The 19,763-nt window shown below is 44.8% G+C and overlaps 1 protein-coding gene across 4 annotated transcripts in view; it reads left to right on the forward strand.

Annotated features, from left to right (window-relative positions):
* Positions 1-19,763, forward strand: part of ZNF638 (zinc finger protein 638) — a 109,349-nt gene that overhangs the window by 26,912 nt on the left and 62,674 nt on the right. For 2 of the 4 annotated variants that reach the window (XM_059721410.1, XM_059721409.1), the window contains exon 2: positions 16,963-18,571. In XM_059721410.1, the coding sequence (XP_059577393.1) occupies positions 16,963-18,571 (1,609 nt within the window). Of the gene's footprint in view, positions 1-4,468; positions 4,606-16,962; positions 18,572-19,763 lie in introns of those variants that run through there. The other 2 variants (XM_014597106.3, XM_059721411.1) reach the window with 2 other exon arrangements.

The raw sequence follows: 19,763 nt of genomic DNA on the forward strand, positions 1-19,763 counted from the left end.
AGACAGGCTTGCACCCACTCGACCCATTTTAGGCAGGTCTGCAAGGTACTTGGTGCTACACCAGAGCACCCTGGGCTCACGTGTCTTCGGCAGTGCTACAGTGGGGTGGGGTAGCCGGAGGGTCTGTGCTTGATAAATCAGTCCTGTGCTGCAACCTGTTCACCAGCACAGTGCCAGCTATTCCCACATTGGAAGCCTAGACCAGTAGAAGAGGGTCATTGATCCCCATTGCCAGCAGGCTGTTGTGCTGAGGATAGCATTTGGAGATGCTCTACAGTCTGGTGGGGGCTGTGGTTTGAGGAAGTCAGCCCACTCCTGCAGGCAGTGTATGATTCGGTTATGGCCTTTGGCACGGTGAAGGAATAGGGCTTACTGCCAAATGTGTGGTTGGATCCTGGCAAACAGGAGGGTACTTTCAGAAAAGCACGTGACGGCTCTCAAAAGCTGCCTTTATTTATGCTCTTGCAGTCCAACAGTATGAGTCTCTGAAGCAGAGTGCAGCGGGGAGTCAGAGAGAGACCCTGTATCCTTCTCCATGCTGTATCCAAAGCAATTAGATGCCTGCATGCTTTCCATTTTATTTGAAGGCAAGAGCCTCCAAAGCGGCTTCTGGGTACAAGCAGAAAATAACAGGGAGCAGCTCTTCAGTTCTGCTCCCTCAAGGCCATAAGAGGATGGGTAAGACCTAGTGCAGTGATTCCCAAAGGGTTATGCCGTAGCGTCCCGAGCACAATGGAAGCGTGCCATGCAAAATGATTCCTTCCTTCCTTCACTTTAAACATTCATATGTTTGTACATTTTAACACACATTATGTTTTCCCATCAGAATTACCGAGGCTAGTCACTCTATACAGCATTCATAATCTGTGGTGATACATCCCTGTGCAGAACAATTGTGGCCAAGACTTGTGGCACAGCTTATACATGTCTGCATGGGCACCTTGGCAGGGTGGGGAGAGAGGGAAATGGTGGTGGGGTCTGCCTGGCAGAGGGAGTGATGTCTTTGTTGTAAGACCACGTGAAAGTGAAGTGCACTCATTGTTATAATAATATAGTGTCTGTCTATCTATCTATCTATCTATCTATCTATCTATCTATCTATCTATCTAGCTATCTATCTATCATCTTATATAGTAATTATATGTGTGCGTATACATATATATGTGTGTGTGTGTGTACAAACACATATGCACACATAGTATACATGCACACAGAGGCAGATCGGAGGTGGGGGGGTGCGCAGTGGTGCACTTGCACCCCATTTGATTTCTGCTTCACCCAAAGTTTAAAACAAATAGCCTGGCTGTGGTAGCAGCATTTCTACTGAGGCAGCAGTAAGGGAGTCGTCTGACTTCGTATCTCGTAATCTACCTGATTCCTTCCTGACTCTTCATTCCACAGGTGTTAACAACCCTCTCTCCTTTTCTAATAGTCTTACTGTTCCACTAATCAACTTTTTCTTTTGCATTTCTGCTGTCTGTGAGCTGCTCCTCTTAATGTAGCTCCTATTTCACAGCCCTGTAGGCTATTTTTAACTTTAGCTGAAAACATTGATTCAGGTGTGGAAATAACTTTAACTGATCCCTTGGATGCAGTGTCAAGATGCTCAAGGAGGCTTGATTTTGTTCCATGAATCTGGAGAGAGGTGCATTCAGTTCTAATGACAACAGAACTAAAGGAACAACATTTTTGGATTAGTTTTGCCTAGTTTGTTGTGTTTGATATAGCAAATGTATGAGACAGCTGATGAATGCACATTCCAGTTAAGTTATATTTGTTCTTGCTCTGATCTTAAATGGAATAATACAACCCTAGGCTACCTACCTTATTAGTAAAGCTTCTAGTTTATTTCCACCAGAAGTAAAATACGTTGTGCTATATGTGAGGATGCATCGTACCACCTGCACCCGCCTTTTCAAAATCTTAAAGGGGTGTGTGTATGTGACTGTGTGTGTGTGTGTGTGTGTGTGTACACACCTGTGGAATGAAGAGTTAGGAAGGAATCAGGTAGTTTAAACTAAGATACAAAGTCAAAGGACTCCCTTACTGCTTCATCAATAGAAATGCTGCTACTACTGCCAGGCAGTTTGTTTTATACACTGGGTGGACCAGAAATCAAAGTGGGGTAGAAGTGCACTATTCCACTTTTGCCCCCAGATCCATCCATGTGTGTGTGTACACGCACACACACACACTTACTCTGTTGGCTACAAATGTCCAACTCAGGATCCTTAAAATTCTGGTTTATTAGGCGGATTGAAACACTGTAATGAGTTAAATCATAAACCTTGGGGATGGTCCCCACACACACACACATGCACACACATACACACACACAGTAGCAAGCTACAGAGTCAGGTATACCTATCCTACAAGCGCTGGAGTCTGCCGTCGATGGCCAGTCGAGGCTTCTTTCAGCGTGGTGTTATCCTCCAGAAGAGGGTTGCCGGCTGGTCCTTCTGGCTGGACAGGTCTGGTTGAGTTGGAGATCAAGAGGGCACCACTGAGGGTCACTTTTCACTGCCTTTTATCTGTCCCTGGCAGACTTTGGTGACTCCCCAGTTTTCAGGTTTGCCCAATCCAGGGGTCGTTGACCCTCGTGGGACTCCCCCCCACTCGGCGGCTACGGAACGGCTTCTGTCAGCCCAGGGGTCGTCCGCATGTACGTGCAGGTTTGGGAGTCCGTTGATGAATTTTGAATAGGGCTCTGGGAGTGGTCGATTTGGAGATATTCATCCCAAAAGTTGGTCCCTGGCGATGATTAACTCAGGCCAGGGCTTCTAGCCCTTGATCAGTGAGGTTTAGAGATTTCCCAGTTGCTGCATTGTCTTCTATTGAGTTCTTCCCTTGGTTGATCTGCAATGTCCCAGGTGTTAATTGCTGTCTGCTGCTACAGTGTTACACATTCAATCACTGATTCACTCGCTCTTTCAGGGGCCAGCCTGATACAGGGAAGGACAGTTTGATTCCTGCCCTTGTTAACATTGTTACAATGTTACTTATGAAACGAAAACACATTTAGTTGCAAGTTGAAGGTGAGGAGTATAAAATACAAGCTACAAATGCTATGGCACACAAATAGATAAAAATACCAAAATACAAGGGGAGATACAAAATGCACACACAAATTTTAAAACACAATTCCTCATCTTAAAGTGAAAGAGAGAGGAAGAGAAGAAAAGGTAGAAAAAGAGAAACATATCCAAAGAGGGGAGAGCAAATGCAGGCAAGAGGAAAAGGGGGCTTTCTGCTACAACTCTATAAGACATATATAATTACTATATTACTATAACAATGACTGCAATGAGTGCAGATACACACAAATATACAGATATGTATACATATAAGTATACATATATACAAATTATATATACACATTTATGTATATACATATTCACATACACACATGCACATACTTATATACATGTATGTAAGGGGGTTGGAAGAGATGACCTTGAGGGCCCTTGAAACCTTTATTTCCTATGATTCTATATGTGTATATTTATATATCTATATCTGTATATATCAATAGATTTCTATAGATATCTACAGATCTTTCTATATATCTATATATCTTTCTATAAAGAGAGAGAGAGAGATGTGTATGCACATACAGACAAGGTTCTTTGGCTAAACTCGGTATCTTTTATTAAACCAACTCAAATAGTTGGAAAAATTCTTCTTTGCAAGCTTTTGGGTACAAGCTTTCGGGTCCAGCCTTCGCCAGGCTGACGCAGGGTCTGCCGATGGCCTGTGCTCTTCCTGGTTGGAGCGATAAAGCATCCAGAGGCCAGTACGTATGCAAGAAAACCAGTCGGGGTGCCTACATGTATTTATATAAGTATACATATTATGTTTCTCTGCACAAAGGTATGTCTATGCATCAGTGCTTGTGTATATTTGTGCACACATGCATGCATTCAAGTGTACATGCATATATTTGGGTGCACATGCATGCATTCATGTGTCAGTGATGTGTGTTGACAGGTTTCATGCAGCAGCATGCCTCAGCTATCAGAAATTGGGGACAGGCTGGCCTAGTGAGAAAAGCCAGCAAGAGAAAGAAACCAGAACAGAACAAGAAAGCAGCTCTGAGATGAACACAGTAAAACAATGCACCAAAGGGTAACAACACTACTACACCCCACCCAACCAAACCAAGCACCTACTGCACAGCCCACCCCTGCCCCTCTGCTTTTATAATCTAGGAGTACTATCCCAGCATGCTCTGGGAGCAGATGGGGGGGGGGTGTAACACCACTGGCACCTGCGCACTCGCACTCATCAGCGCGCATGCGCACAGATGGCGGGGTTAGGGCTGTAAGCGGTAAGCGCGTGCGAATGTTGTGGGTGGCTATGAGCAGGCGCATGCGCGTGCCACGCCTCCCCACCCCAGGCCGGCTTCGCTCAACCCAACTGCGCAAGTGCACGGATAGGGGGGGGCTTTCTCCGTTGTGTGCCTTCCTCCGTTGTGTGCTTGCGCATGCGCGGTGACAGGCCGCCATTACCGGACCCGGGCTACGCGCCGGCGGGGGGAAACGGCGGAGCGCGAGGCCGGCCCGGGCCAGGCCGGGGAGTGAACCGGCTCCGCGGCTCCCTCCGGAGGTAGGGGACTCGCGCGGGGCCGGCGCCGGGCGGGGAGCGGCGGCGTCCTCCACCCCCCCCCCACCTCCCCTCATCGCGGGGCCTCCCTGCTCCCCAAGGGGCTGCGGCGGCCGAGGCGACGCGCAAGATGGCGGCGAGAGGGGGCGGAGCTAACCTCGCCCCGCCCCTTGGGCTGCCACGTGCCCTTCCCCACCTGCCCTGGGCCACCCTGCAGGTGCCACTAGCATCACTAGGCATCGCAGCCCTGCCTGGGGGTCTCCAGCCCACCCCCCTGCTCTGTGTGGGTGTGATGCACCCCGTCTTGGGGGCGTCGCGTCCGATCCGAGACTTAACGGTTTGAACTGGTGGCATTGGTGTTGCAAGGGTCATGCCCTCGATTGGGGAGACAACGGGTAGCGCGGGAAGCAGAGCAGCAGAAAGCGGGGGCAGGGAACAGGAGGCAGAGGGCAAGGTCTGGAGGTGGTGCTGCAGACCCTCCTTGAGCTAATTGGGGATGCGGCCTGCGAAAAGGTTTAAAGAGTTTAATCTATTGCCAAAGCATGGACTGGGCTTCCAAGGGAGGTGGTGCTTTCCCCTACCTGGGAGGTGCTCACAAGGAGATTAGACGAGCACCTGACTGGGGTTACTCGACCCCAGGGCTCTTTCCTGCCCGGAGCAGGGGGTCGGACTCGATCTAATAGGTCCCTCCTTGCCCTAGAAATCTACGAAACCTTGCTTTCCCTGTGTGCTTTTCTTGGTTATTTCCCCCAAAGGTTAATGTTTTCTGGATGGTAAGCCTGCCGACATGTCGCTTTGCAGCAAAATCGTACGCTACAGTTAGTAATGAAAAGGAGCCGTAATCATTTCAATTATTTTGATGTTTGTAGCATCTAAGAGCTCCTGGTGAGCCGCGTCGCGCTAGACGCGGCACAAGCGTAGAACAGAACAAGACTGTCCCTGATGCACAACAATGGCGCTCTTAAGTAAAAGGCACAAACAGATTAACAAGGGGTAGGAGGAGGTAATGAGATGATGTTACCGTATTTACTCGCATACAAGACGGTCCTGAATGTAAGGCGACCCCCCCCCCCCCAATAATACCCTGGATACATTCAAGAAATGCCCTGGTGCTTACCTTGCTGGGATCATGCGACTCCAGCTGACTCTTTTTGGGCAGAGGGCTGGACCTGATGATCTCATGAGGTCCCTTCCAGCCTTAAGGTTTATGAAGTCTATGAAATAATTTTGTTCTACACATAAAAAATGTATAAATTCACTATAATTATGTATGGGATCTGGTTATTGGAGGAAGGTCTTAAATTAATCCATCCCCACTACTGCAGGTGGTGGGGGAGAGGTGATGAGAGGGGCAGGTGGTAGGGCTGGCAGTGTGGAGGTGGCGGGGCAGGCATCTTGCCCCCTGCTGTCTGTCCTACCCCCACACACACACTTACCCCCCTACCTCCAGCAGCCTGCTGCAACCAGGCTGGGCTGGAACAGCAGTACCAGCTCCGTGCCGCTACTACAGGATTGGGCTGGAGCCATGCTCCTTGACCTGGGCTGCAGTAGGGACACTGAGCCTGTGGGCCTGGAGCAAAAATAAGGAGTGTGGTGGGAGTGGGGGAGATAGTGGTATGGGGAGGGGGGGCTGGGGTTTGTGGGGGAGGAGTGGCAGGGAGTGTAGAGGCAATGGGGCGAGGGGCAGGCTCCAGCCCCAGTCCAACCCCTGGTTGGGGCTAGAGTGCCAGGGCAGCTCCTGCTGCCTCCCCCCCCCCCCCCCTTAGCCCTAAGGCAAGGGACTTTCCCCCCGCATGGCAAATGGGGGGTGGGGGGGGGGAACCTCATCTCCTAATCAAGTAAATGCAGTAGTCAGTGTTCTGTGCAGCCTGTTTAATGTAGCTTAATCTGGTCCTGAAGTCTTACTTTTTGTGTTAGCCAGAAACGCATCTTTCATTTTATTACTAGGTGGTGATTTATTTTTCTTGCCGTTTATGCTGCCTTTAGATAGGAATTAAAATGTGATTAAATGCGCAAAAGCAGCGTTTCAAACTGTTTTCATCATTTAAGACTACCTTAAATGTGCTGAATACAGATTTTTTTATGTAATTTAGCAAAGCATTAAACAAATTGCTCTTCGTAATTAATTGTATGGGTTTTTTTCTGGTTGTGATTTTCAAGATTTAATGAGTTAAGAAATCTCATTCTCACACTTCATTTTCTTCATAGATTGGAAGTGGGGAAGAAAGTTTCCTGCTCCCATTTAGTTTCTCAGCTCTGAATGAACTTATAATTGGTCTGAACTTGTTGAATAAACTGATATTAAAACAAATACTCTTTGCAGCTGTAGAAAGAGTTATTGCTGTCTAAAACTGGTTCGAGACAGCAGATTCAAACCTGGCTTTTGCTACTTAGTCAATAATTTCTACCAGGTCAGCTGTTTGGACTTCCCTTAAAGCTTCAATACAGGCATTATAGCATTTGAATATTTTTATTATGTCTACATTTATTTTAATAGATTATAATGTTAATAACTTCAAAATATAAATAAAAATCTCCTGTAAACGTATTTCAAGAGTTATATCCATCCTGTTTCAGAAGGGAAAAGAAGCATGCAGTCAAACTTATGTATTCAGTTTTGGGCTTGGCCTCCTCCTTTTTTGGCATTTAGTCTTCTAATGATTCAAATTTAAAATCTTGGATTGAAAATCTGTTGTGGGACCATGAAGGGATGACTGTATTTGTATCACTGTGCCAGCAAATTAAAATATTTATCTGCCAAATGTTGTAGTCTTGTATTTTTTTTATTAAAATAAAAAACTATGCAAGGGGAAAGTATCAGTGTTGCCATTGCCTCTTCTTCTTCCCACTTACTCTGTGGGTAGACAAATTGCAAAAGGAATAGTTTACAAGGTTTGGGCCTTCTCTGAATGGATCCAAAGGGGGGAAAAAAAAAGGCTAACAAGTGTTTTAAAGGTATTTCAAAGCTTTTTGCCTTTTACTACTTACTAATGAATTATTTTACACAGGCTGAACAAAATTAGAGAGAAGAACTTCAGCAACAGTTGAAACAGAACCTCATCAAAAGATTTTGAATAAGAAATGTTACTAAGTTTGTACGAGGCTCTGTTTGCATTTCAGAAAGAGCAAGAAACCTTTCTAAAAAACACAAGTAACTTAGGATGGGCATTTGTGTGTATTAATAAAAACTAATATTATCAGTACTAATAGTCATCATTCATACTAATTATATTATGCAATGCAGTGATATTGATAATTAACATTAGCTGATATTAATTAAGCATCTATTAATAATAGATACTTCTTTTCTTAGCTGCTGGCTGTTTGCAGTTTTGAACTGTAAGTCTATGTATTTAAATAAATACGTGGCTTAATCTTTTGACTAATTTTAACTTCAAGCCAAGTGCACTTCCAGTTAAAAGCATTTGTTTTGAGCTCCGGCATTAGGAAATACCCTTCTTTTGCAATCTTCTTAATATTGTAACTGTTTAATAATTTTTCAAATTGGGAGTTTGACATCACTTAATCACTTAAGTCTTTTCCTGGAATACAGAAAAGTTGGCCCCCTTCTATAATAAATAATTCTTGAAACATAAGTAGTGCCTTCCCTACGTAGAGTGATAGGGATCTTATTTAGTTTTTTCTGACAATTTCTGGTCTTGGTGTGAAACATCTGTGGGGAAATGTGAAAGCAGAAGTACAAGTGGCACCTGGGGTTTAGCGTTCAGTGTCCTGGTGGCTGGTCCTGCGCTTCCCGCTCCTAGAGGAACGTTCTGCCTCTGGTACATTTTCAGGAATGTACGTATCAAACGTCAATTCATTTGTCGCTTCACTTTTCACAACTTATTAATTTGTCTCATAACCGGAGGGTTGTTCATGTTCTTTGCTTGCTTCCAGACGTGTCTTTTTTTACTTCATTTGCAGGCTGTTATAGTTGCATAGCCTTTGTATAATACTGAATTTGATGGTCATTTCTATTGCAGTCAACTTGTTTATGCCGAAAGATTATTACTGAAGTGTAGGTCCTAAGTGATAGGACCTGTGTGTCAATTCTTTCATCTTCCTATAGTGGACCAGTAGGCATGAATACTGTTGGTCCCTACTAAGGGGAGAAGACTCTAGGTTAGCTGTAGAGTTTGTTACATGCTTCATGGCTAGACTAGTTCAGCTTTAAGTGTCAAGTTCAGGCAGTAGACTAAGGCGCTGCAAAAACAGCTGGATTTCAGCTTGTTTTCTGCTCAGTTGATAGAATCTCAGATTCTTAATCTTGAGAGTCTAAGATCCAAATTGCTGTTCAGGAAGGGGTGGGGGGGGGGCTGCAAGGTGGTTGTGTGCCCCCAGTTTGCATCCCCTACTAACACCACTGTGCGACTCTCATGTGGCTGAATGCCTGTGAACAGCTTTATTTTTACATGACACTTAATATTATGTTCTCTGCCCTATTTATGGGTTTTGATTCTCTGGAGCCCTATTCCATGACTACATGTCTCTGCTCTTTATTGTTACTCACTGAATATTTTTTAATTGCTTTTTACATAGTTTCAACAGTCAAACTAGTGTCCTTTTATTGTTCTCTTGCCTCTACATAGATGGTAAAATTACAAAGAGCAAACAAGACACCCCCCCCCCCCCATAAACCTTTTCTATTTAAAAACCTTTCTCCTTTATATAGTGAAAATTAAAATTTGAGGTCTAAATATTGTTGTCTGGTAGTCCACTGAGCTGGTCGTGGTTTTATTTTCCACTAATTCAAATACAGGCTGTAGTTTCATTTTGTATCACCTTTTTGTACTTAAAAAAATTCTTCTCTGAGTACAAATAAATTACAGCTGGCATATCGCTATTTCCTCCTCCAAATCTTCTAATTCTGCATATGGAGGGATGACTTTGCATAATAATTTGAATAGGATAAGAAATGATTTTGGGGTGAATACGTGGTGAGCAGTACAACCTGCCACTTAAGTTGTGTCTTGGATCCTAAAGTGTTTTTATGGATCTGTGCATAAGTCATAACGCTTGTTCTACCTCATGTACTGCTGTGTTTCAGTAACATGGCAGCTGTTCAACAGCACGCTAATGGTACAATATAATTTCAGATAAAGAAATGGAGAAAGCCGTAGGGTCCGTTTGAAACTAGAGGAATTTTGGGTAAGCAGAACACTATGCTCCCGCTGCTACAAGGTGGAAGAGCTATTTAGATTTGGACAACAATTCTGATGTACTACATCGGGATGGGTAAATTCTAGCCGGTGGGCTGGATTGGGCCTGCAGCCAACTCCATTTCCCAGCAGGCCTTGCCTGCTTCACTCCTGTTGGTTTCCCTGGGGACCCCGGGAGTGGCAGGACTGTGACAACGGGGTCAGTGTCACCATGGAGACCAGCCCCAGTGGTGCTGGCAGAGCCCACGGCTGGGTGAGGAACTGCTCTGGGGCTGGGATCTTGCAGCATGGGGTGGAGCCAGGGAGGAGCTGAGATCTGCCCGCACTCCCTGGGCAGACATGTGCAGGCAGTAGATTGTGGCTTTGCCCCAGCTCTGGCCCACGCTGTCACCACCACAAGATCCCGTCCCTGGAACGGCTCCTCATCCAGCTGCATGCTCTGCCAGCACCACTGGGGCCAGTCTGCATGGAAACCCTGGCCCCGCACTGTCCATGGAAGCTGGCCAGAGTGTGGGCAGGGGCTGCTGGGAAATGGAGTCCAGCCACCGGCCAGATCTGCCGTTTTGCCTCCCTCTATACTACATGCTTACAGAGCTTTGAGACAGAAAACTTTCTTTGACCAGCTAGCTTCATTTTTAGGTTTGTTGTAAAATTTATGTTCGCCACAGCTCTTTTCCACAATGTGGTAGTGACCCCTATGGCTCACTGGAAACGTCTTCTCTCGTGCCTCCAGTGTTGTTTTATTAAGCATCATATCCAGGTATTTTCAGTTGATGGGGCACAGTAGTAAGGTATCTTGCTCTGGCTACAGAGGCACAAGCTTGTGTGTTGCTTTATATCAGTGCTGATGGCCAACTACCATTTATCATTTGGTCTAGGCCAGTGGTTTTCAACTTTTTAAATTTGCAGACCCCTTTGGAAATGTCAAATGGAGGTGCGGACCTCTTTGAATGGTGAGTGTGGGTGTTCACGTGCTTTTCAATTATCATAGTCATCTTTAGCGAATCCCTTATAGTCTGCAGACCCCCAGAGGTCTGCGGACCACAGGCTGTAAACTATTGGTCTAAATACGGCGATGGTGCTATTCTCATCATTTCATTGTGCCAGTGGCTACAGAAACTGGAATGCCTTAACCACACTAGCCTGATGGGCTAGTAGGTTTGTGCATGTCTTCAACATTTTATTTATAGAGATGGATTGGTGTCACAATTTTTTTTTCCAAGGATAGTGCCTAACTTCTTGAGAAGCCAGGTATGCCATCCTATCCATGGGACTTTTATCTCAAATGCTCTTCCTCCTTTTTACTTTTAATTGAGCCTCCACAATGAGATTGGTTTACGCTTTAAAAGACGCACAGTGAAACTGTCCCTGCACTAAAAAACTTAGGCTAGAAGACAAAAAATAACGGAAATTGTTTGCAGGAAATGGAGAGGACCAAGTTCATTTTTATTCTTCCATTTATATCTAGGAAGTGTCTCTTTGAGCTGCTAAATCTTTCAGATGGCCGCCTTTGCCATGTCTTTGTGAAAGACCTAACATTGCTAGATTTATTAGCTCTTTGTGATGTCTTTGATTATATGTTTCTGTTGGTCTGGCTGTTGAGGTGTAGTGTGCCAGTCAGGGAATCTTTAAGCAGAGATGCCACCAATACATTCAGGAAGTAAAATAAGCTATTTCTGCCACTTCTGAGTCTGGGCTCTTATTAGGACCTGATGAGAACTAGGGCTGTCAGTTAACTGCAGTTAACGTGCACAATAAATGCAAGAGCCAATTAACACATTAATTTTTTTAATGTGTTAATCGCACACATGGTTTTGGATCTTGCACCCAGGCGGCCCTGCCCCGCTGCCGTCACACTGCCTCCAGAAGCAGGCTCCAAGCAGCTCCACAGGGAGTGGGGTGGTGCACCCACGCACAACCCCCATCCAGGGCCCTGAGCAAGTGGGCTGGCAGGGCTGGGGGTTCGGGGAAGGCAGCGCTGCCTGTCACCCTTGGGCTCCACGGCTCGGGCTTGAGCCAGGTCGGGACCACCTGGGAGCTCCGGCATGAGCTGTCTCTGGGCCTGCAGGTCCCTGCACATCCCTGGTCTGAGCCCCCCAGGGAGTGGCAGCGATGGTGGCCGTGCGCCCCCATGGAGGTATCTGCTGCCAGCAGGCAGGGGCAGGACTTGCACTGAGCCACCTCCCGCAGCCCCTGGCTTGCACCATGCTGCACACCTGGCCTCAGACCGGTGCTGATGGAGCCTGAGCTGCACCTAGCCCTACTGCCTGGGCCTCCTGCCAGGACCTGGCAGGTCTGGCAGCTCTGTGCAGGTCCTGGCAGGAGCCTGGGTGGCACGGGGAGGCGAGCGGCAGCTCTGCCTGGCGCTGTAGCAGTAGCGCTGGGCTGGGGGCTGCAGGAGCTGGCTTCATGGGAATTGTGCCCCTGCCTGGTGGCAGCAGCTGCCCCAGTGGGGGTGCAGGGCACCATTGCTGCCGCTCCCCTGGGGCCTGGACTGAGGATGCACGGCGGACCTGTGGGCCTGGAGGTGGCTCATACTGGAGCTCCCAGGTGGTCCCAACCTGCTCTGAGCCTGAAGTGTGGAGCCCAAGGGTGCCAGGCAGCCCTCCGGGCAGGTTCAGTAAGAAGGCGGGGGGGCACACACATCCACATACCCACAACCCCCACCCGGGGCCAGTCACATTTGTTTTCCTGAGTTGCATTTTTTCCTGTACTATTGGAGACTAAGCATCACCTTTGCTGGGTAATTCTGCTTGCTGTAGCATGGTGTTACATTGGTTAACCAGGAGGTATTGAAAGTTGCTGATTTGAATGTCTTCTGTTTCTTCTGGGTCAGTTCTGGTACACTGTCCTGGGTTGCTTGTTTTGGGTTTTTTTTGGTTGGCGGTACTGGTGGATACAGTGGCATCCTACTTGCAGGGGTTTTTTTAAACTTAAAAAAAAAATGGATCTAGTTCTAGCAGATTTTGAATAGATTGTTTGTATATCTGTGAGCTACAGCTGGGCAAATCTCCAGCTAACCATATTTAAGCTTAGGCAGTTGCTTTGTAGGGGAATGATGTCATTTTTTGTCACTTCTGGTTGATGACTGGGTTGGTATCAGCATTTGGAGAAATAAAATTAGCATAGAATAAATGGGCTCTTTTAAAGACGCTGTTTTTTTTTCTTTAACCAGAGTAATAGTAATGAATCGGGAGCTTTGAGCTAAAGGGCTATGGAAGGATGAATTATTCCAGAATGGTAGTATATAATAGGTTGAAATAAGGGAGTATAAATACAGTGAGGTCTTCTTATGCAGTAAGCCAAGTATACCCAACATGGGATTGCTGTAGTGCTGGGTTTGAAAGTTGTATTCAAACATGCATCTTATTTTGAACTTCTAATACTGCATACAATACATTTTCTAAAAAGCTTAATAGTGAAAAGTGACACCCGTCAAACATACTAGAGTAAGCGGTTCGTTTCAGTGCATCTTGCTGTGAACAGAGCGCCCAGACCTGATTTTTGGAAGCAAGTAAAGCTTTCTGTTTCCATCCGCCAAAATATTTGCACGGCCAGTCTTGTAATTTTGCTACGTTTTGGAGGAAGTATTCCTCCCTCATCCTTGTGGTGCTTCACTTCCATCCTGAAGCATCCCTTTTCCTTTTTCTAGTCGGTTTACTCCTCTTTATGAACAGCGGGAGCTGATTCTGTGTACCTTCAGGCTTATCCACTCCTCTCCAATGAACAATGTATTGTCTTTGATTTACAAAAGGGTAAATTGAGGCAAAAAGAAGATAAGTGACTTGATGGAGTTTCTGAAAGAAGCCATCAGTACAACTGGAACTGGAGCTCAAGAGTCAGCGGTCTGTGTCTTGTGGTGTAAACACTAGAAAATGTTGCCTCCGTAGTCTTGGATTCTTTCCTGGACCGAGGTCTTTGGAAAACCAAAGTGAGATGACTTGTGTAGAAGTGTGTGAAAAACCTACAAATCAGCTCTAAGGCAGCCTTTGACAACATTTCTGCCATGAGTTGCCTCCTTTGTTGCCTCTCTTAAATGGTTCCAGTTACATTTTCAAGTTAACACCATGTGGGTTTCTTACCCAGTGCCAAGATTTTGGGGGGAAAAGAAACCCAACAAATATAAAAAAACAAGTGTCTCCATAATAATTGACTTTAAAATGTTATAAAATCAACATAGACTAGTGTACCGTACCATCCAAATATAGCTTTTTTTAGTTGTAGCGGGAGGAGAGAGATTGGCTAGGCATTTTTATGGAAAAGGTACTTTGTAGGGAAACTGCCCCAATGTGATGACAAGGGTGTAGCTGAATCTTAACATTTGGGGAGCTAATAATTTTCTTAGACTGTTTTCAACAGGCTGGTTTAAGTATGAGCTGAGTATTGAAATAAAATCATTCCAAATGACAGTTACAGAGCTCTTAATATAGCATATTTATCTAAAAATATGAACATTAATCATTCATTCTTTTTGATCTTAAAGAAATCAAGCTGTTTGCCTCCCTTGCAAAAGTGGCATCAGAACTACTAAAAAATAAATTAAAAGCACCATTCCACTCTGCCTTCCCCGCCATTTGCAGTTTTAGCTTGCTCAAACACTTGCCTATTTGAGCTGAAATTTCCAATGGAACTAAATAAACTGAGCATTTATTTTTTTAAGGCATGAAAGAGAGGCACCTCCACTTATTAGAAAAAATAATTTTGGTTTCCATAAATCACTCAGGATACTTTTGAACTTCAAACCTACTGTGGCCTTATTTTGGTGAAACAAGTGCTTTCAAGCTGTTAATGAACCAGCTTGCAAAGTACAAAGGGCAGGCCATGTTTCAGAAGTATTTTCAATGCAAGTCCTCTGCAAGAAATCTCTAGCAAGGCTTGCTGAAGCTTAAAATGCTGGAGGAAAAATGAAACAGCAGAACAGCTTATTATAGGGGGCTGAACTCTGATCTAGCTTTTTTTACAAAATAGTCGTTGATCTTCTTGTAAATAAATGCAGGTCGAAAGACCTTCGGAAAGTGTTGACTTCACCATCAGGACCATGCGAATGAAATTGTAAGGATGTTTTTTTTTTTCTTTTTTTATATCTGGGCAACATTTGACCCTAATAAATGCTTTTTTCTTTTCCTTTTTTTTATATCTGGGCAACATTTGACCTTAATCTGCCCTCATTTAAAATTTCATTTGAAGTGTTGTGGAGTTTGCTTGTTTGTCTATTGAATAAAAACCTGACTACTGTAAAAACAAAACTTTTCACTGTCTTGCTCATTTCTTTTACTCCAGTTGTAAACGGCTGCAATTTTGAGATGACTCAGGCAACCTTTATCTGTGCTGGTACATAGTCAGTACAACGCTTTGACTGTAGTTACTAAAAAATAGATGTTTTCTGACCGTGGAATACAAATAGACACATGTTATACCATTTAAATATTTCAATTTTTGTGGTTTGGTTTTGGGAATAGTTATGCTGGTGTTGGCTGCAGATGTCCAACTCGGGATCCTTAAAATTCTGGTTTATTAGGTGGATTGAAACACTGTAATGAAGTCAAGTCATAAACCTTGGGGCAGGCCCCCATGCACACACACACAAGGTAGCGAGCTACAAATGTAGCACCAGAGTCGGATATACCTATCCTACAAGCGCTGGAGTCTGCTGTCGATGGCCAGTTGAGGCTTCTTCCAATATGGTGTTATCCTCCAGAAGGGGGTCGCCGGCTGGTCCTTCTGGCTGGACAGGTCAGGTGCTAGTCAAGTTAGAGATCAAGAGTGCACCGTGGAAGGTCACTTTCCACTGCTTTTCATCTGTCCTTGGCAGACTTTGGTGACTCCCCAGTTTTCAGGTTTGCCCAATCCAGGGGTCGTTGACCCTTGTGGGACTTCCCCATCGGTGGCTACTGGATGGCATCTGTCAGCCCCAGGGGTCATTCACACGTACGCGCAGGTTTGGGAGTCCGTTGATGAATTTTGATTAATTTACTGCTGTCATGAATAGGGCTCTGAGAGCGGTCGATCTGGAGATATTCAGCCCCAAAAGTTGGTCCTCGGCATTGATTAACTCAGACCGGGGCTTCTAGCCCTGGAACAGTGAAGTTTAGAGAATTCCCGGTTGCTACATTTATCTTCTATTGGTTTCTTCCATTGGTTGATCTGCAGTTTCCCTAGGTGTTAATTGCCGCCTGCTACTGTGTTACGCATTCAATCACTGATTCACTCCCTCTTTCAGGGGCCCGCCTGATACAGGGAAGCCGGGGTTTGATTCCTGTCCTTGCTAACATTGTTACAGTGTATAACTTCTAAAACTAAAACGCATTTAGTTAAAAGGTAAAGAGTATAAAATATAAGCTACAAGAGTAATGCCATGGCACACAAATAGATAAAAATACCAAAATGCAAGGGGAGATACAAAATGCACATACACAAACTTTTTAAAACACAATTCCTTATAGAGAAAGAAAGAAGAAGGAAGAAAAGGTAGAAGAGGAGAAACATATCCAAAGAGGGGAAAGCAAATGCAGGCAAGAAGAAAAGGGGGCTTTCTGCTACACTGGTATTCCTGAAAACCCATGTAGCTTCTTCCAAATAAGAGCATTTTGACTTCATTGAGTACTAGATTCCATGTCTTACAAAATAATTTGACATCTAACTTGTGGGACAGATTTCTGATCCTTACATAAGCAAAGTTCTCTTTTTGTAATTCATGTTTTTTCTGTAGCTTTGGAATTAAATTGTTTTCTTAACAGAAAAAAAAAATGGATTTCACATTGTGATATGGGAAAAAAAAACAACTTCTAGCGACTTGAAATAATTAAATAGAAAAAAAAATATCTATCTATCTATCGATAGATGAATAGATATATCCTTGAAGAGTAAGAATTCAGCTTTTAGAAGATGCTCTTGAGAAGAGAGTAGTACATCAGTTGGATATCCTTCTGTCTCATGTATGATCCTGATAATCTTGTATCTGGTAAAGTACACTTGAATAAGATTTGTCCAAGCTAGGAGTGGGGCAGATCTTTTAAAATTTGAATATAATACAGATTTTTTTTTTATGCTGGGAAATAATACAAACAAACAAATAAAACCAACTGCTTTATGGATCTCTCCCTTTTTTTAAAATGTTTTGCTCGCTGGCTGTAGAATCCACTGCATAAAGTGGTTTAAAAGTTTTAAAAAAAAAATCTAATATTTGTTTTTTAACTTTCAGCTTTGTGTTGTTCTTGGAAAGTTTCGCACCACTTGTGAATTCCTTGAACCTTGGCATTGCGAGCCCATTTCTCTTGGGCCCTCCTCCTTTACAGCTTGCTCAGATTAAGACGCAGTTGGCTCTTCAGCAGTTGACTTCAGTTGCCTCAAGCAATTCTGCACCACCTTATGCTTTGCTAAATCAGGCGTTCCTGAAAATCGCCATGTTTGGTCCTAGAGGAACGTTGCCTCCTCGGCCAAGAGGACCTAATCCATCTGGCACAAACCGTCCAGGAGCGTATAGGGGAGGTGGAGTAGGAGGCCTTCAGAGAGAGCCTGCGCCTGGAACGCCTTGTGGGATTCCACAAAGATACGGAGGACAGGAAGGTTTACAACACCCTGCGGCACAAAGAACGAACGTTCAGGTAACTCATCATAGAACTGATCCAAGGCAAGTCAAGGAGAACACAAATTTGCAGGAAGAGCAAAAGGAAAAAGTTCGTGCATCCCGTTGGGATAACAGCCCACATTCGAGTGGAACCACTGGTCAAAAGCAGGCTGGTTCGTCCCAGATGACAGCACAGAATACAAATGTACAGAGTCGTTACACAACAGAAAGTGCCTCGAGTATTTTAGCAAGTTTTGGATTATCTAATGAAGATTTGGAGGAGCTCAGCCGTTATCCAGATGATCAGTTAACACCTGAAAATATGCCACTAATTTTGAGAGATATACGAATGCGGAAGATGGGTCGCCAGTTACCCAACGTACATTCTCAGAGCAGAGGGAAAGAGCCAGTTGGTGGTACGAGTGGTTCAGCTATTAAGAGCAAAGTGATTGAGTACGGGCACGCAAGCAAGTATGAGTACACCGAAGATCCTCTTGAAGTGCGTACGTACAATCCTGAAGTCCCGACTGAAGAGAGCCGGAAAGAATTTCAGCCACAGCAAGTTGGCGTTCCACCGTCCAACGTTGCACGTAATCAGATGTTTCCCGTTGAAGATGTAATGAAGCAGATTGGTTTCCAGAGTGATTCATCAAACACTCAGTCGTATTTTTCAGCTGAGAATACAAGCCAGATTCCGGGGTTATCTGTGACACCAGGGCTCTCAATGCCAAAACCCATGGCCCAGCAGGTGATGCCACCTATGATGCCCCCCGTGGCTCAGTCAGTCGTGCCATCTATGATGCCACGGATGCCCCAGTCCGTGATGCCGCCTATGATGCCACCTGGGATGCCACCGATGACCCAGTCGGTGGGTCTGCCTTCTGTCCAATCCTCTATGGCCCAGCCTGTGATGCCGCCTGTAACCCAGCCACACTTTTCAGCTGATCTTCTTGCATCTGTAAGCCAGCATGAAAGAATTCAGCATGAATCTGGAATAAATCAGTCTAGTGCACAGAGCGGCCCAGTTGCAGGTCAGAAGAGCTTCCAGTCACAAGCTGAGGGCCCTATTCAGTCGCCTTTTGGGGTTGTGAAAGCATCTTGGCTGCCAGTATTTTCACAAGCTAACGCACAGAAAATAAAGAGACTGCCGACTCCCTCTATGATGAATGACTACTACGCTACGTCTCCAAGAATATTTCCACATATGTGTTCTCTGTGTAACATAGAATGCACTCATATGAAGGTGAGCATTTCTTTTCAAAGATTACTGCATAAGTTTTTACCCAACATATGGTTGCATCTTTGCTGTACTCTGTTCTTTATGCTAATTTGTTGTGCATTTGATGAATTGTAGAAACATACACGTGCTGTATGGGTCCTAATCTTTTAAAACTAGTAATACTGGCAAACACTGGTAACTTACTGGCCAACCTGTTTGTTGCTTAAGGGAATGTCTAGTTCAAAATAAGCATGCACCTCTTCTTTATTTCACTATTTAGGCTCTTGTATCCTTCTGCATCACATTTTTTTAAATACTATATTTTTCAGATGGGTGAACACCTTTTGCTAACACGTCATAAATGAGGCCACTGGAAGAGCTTACAACCTTCCTTGCTAGAATTCAGTTTTGAGAGAGATTTTAATGTTTGGTTTCTTGCAAGAAACATGTCATCTTTGTTCAAACAAGGCATCTATAATTGCAAATAGTTAACCCTCAGAATGTGACTCTGCGTAGGGTGACCGTATGTCCCTGTTTAGCCGGGACAGTCCTGGATTTTGGAGGCCAGTCCTGGCCGGCTAGCGTGAATTTAAAATGAACATCCCAGAAATGCTGGGGCACAGTCCGGCGGAGTGGCATGGCATGTGGGCAGGCACCGCTGCCTGCCTGGTGCACCATGCTGCCCTGTCTCTGCCTGTGGCAGTGCTGCTGATGTGGGAGAGTGGGGCAAAGCGAGGGGGGCAGAGGGGTCCCGGATTTCCTTATGCTCAGCTTAGCTATGCAACCCTGAATTACTAGAGAATAAACTGTAGCTCTGAGGAGAGCGAGTGTAAAGTGTTTTTATTCATCTACTTGACATGTTAACTCTTAGAGCCTCAGGGCAATTTCTAGTATTACAAAATATCTTCAAGGATTTTTGGAAAGAAGGGGAAAGGAGTAGGAGAAGCTGAAGCCCTGAGTATAAAGGACAAGTTTTTAAGGCTATTGGACATGATTTGAAGGACCTGGGGTTACACTGGACCATTAACTAGTTATGAGCCCATGCTGTGCTCTTGATGCAAAGTAAGCCAACAGCATAATGGGTTTATTAACGGGTGTCTTGCAAATCAAGGGAAGCAATTTTTTTTGTTTGTTTGTTTCTATATTTAGCACTGGTGAGGCCACAACTAGAGTCTTGTGTCCAGTTTTGAGCCCCATAAAGCATGAGTGATGTGGA

Source organism: Alligator mississippiensis, chromosome 2 (genome assembly GCF_030867095.1).
Source record: "Alligator mississippiensis isolate rAllMis1 chromosome 2, rAllMis1, whole genome shotgun sequence".
Taxonomy (NCBI): domain Eukaryota; kingdom Metazoa; phylum Chordata; order Crocodylia; family Alligatoridae; genus Alligator; species Alligator mississippiensis.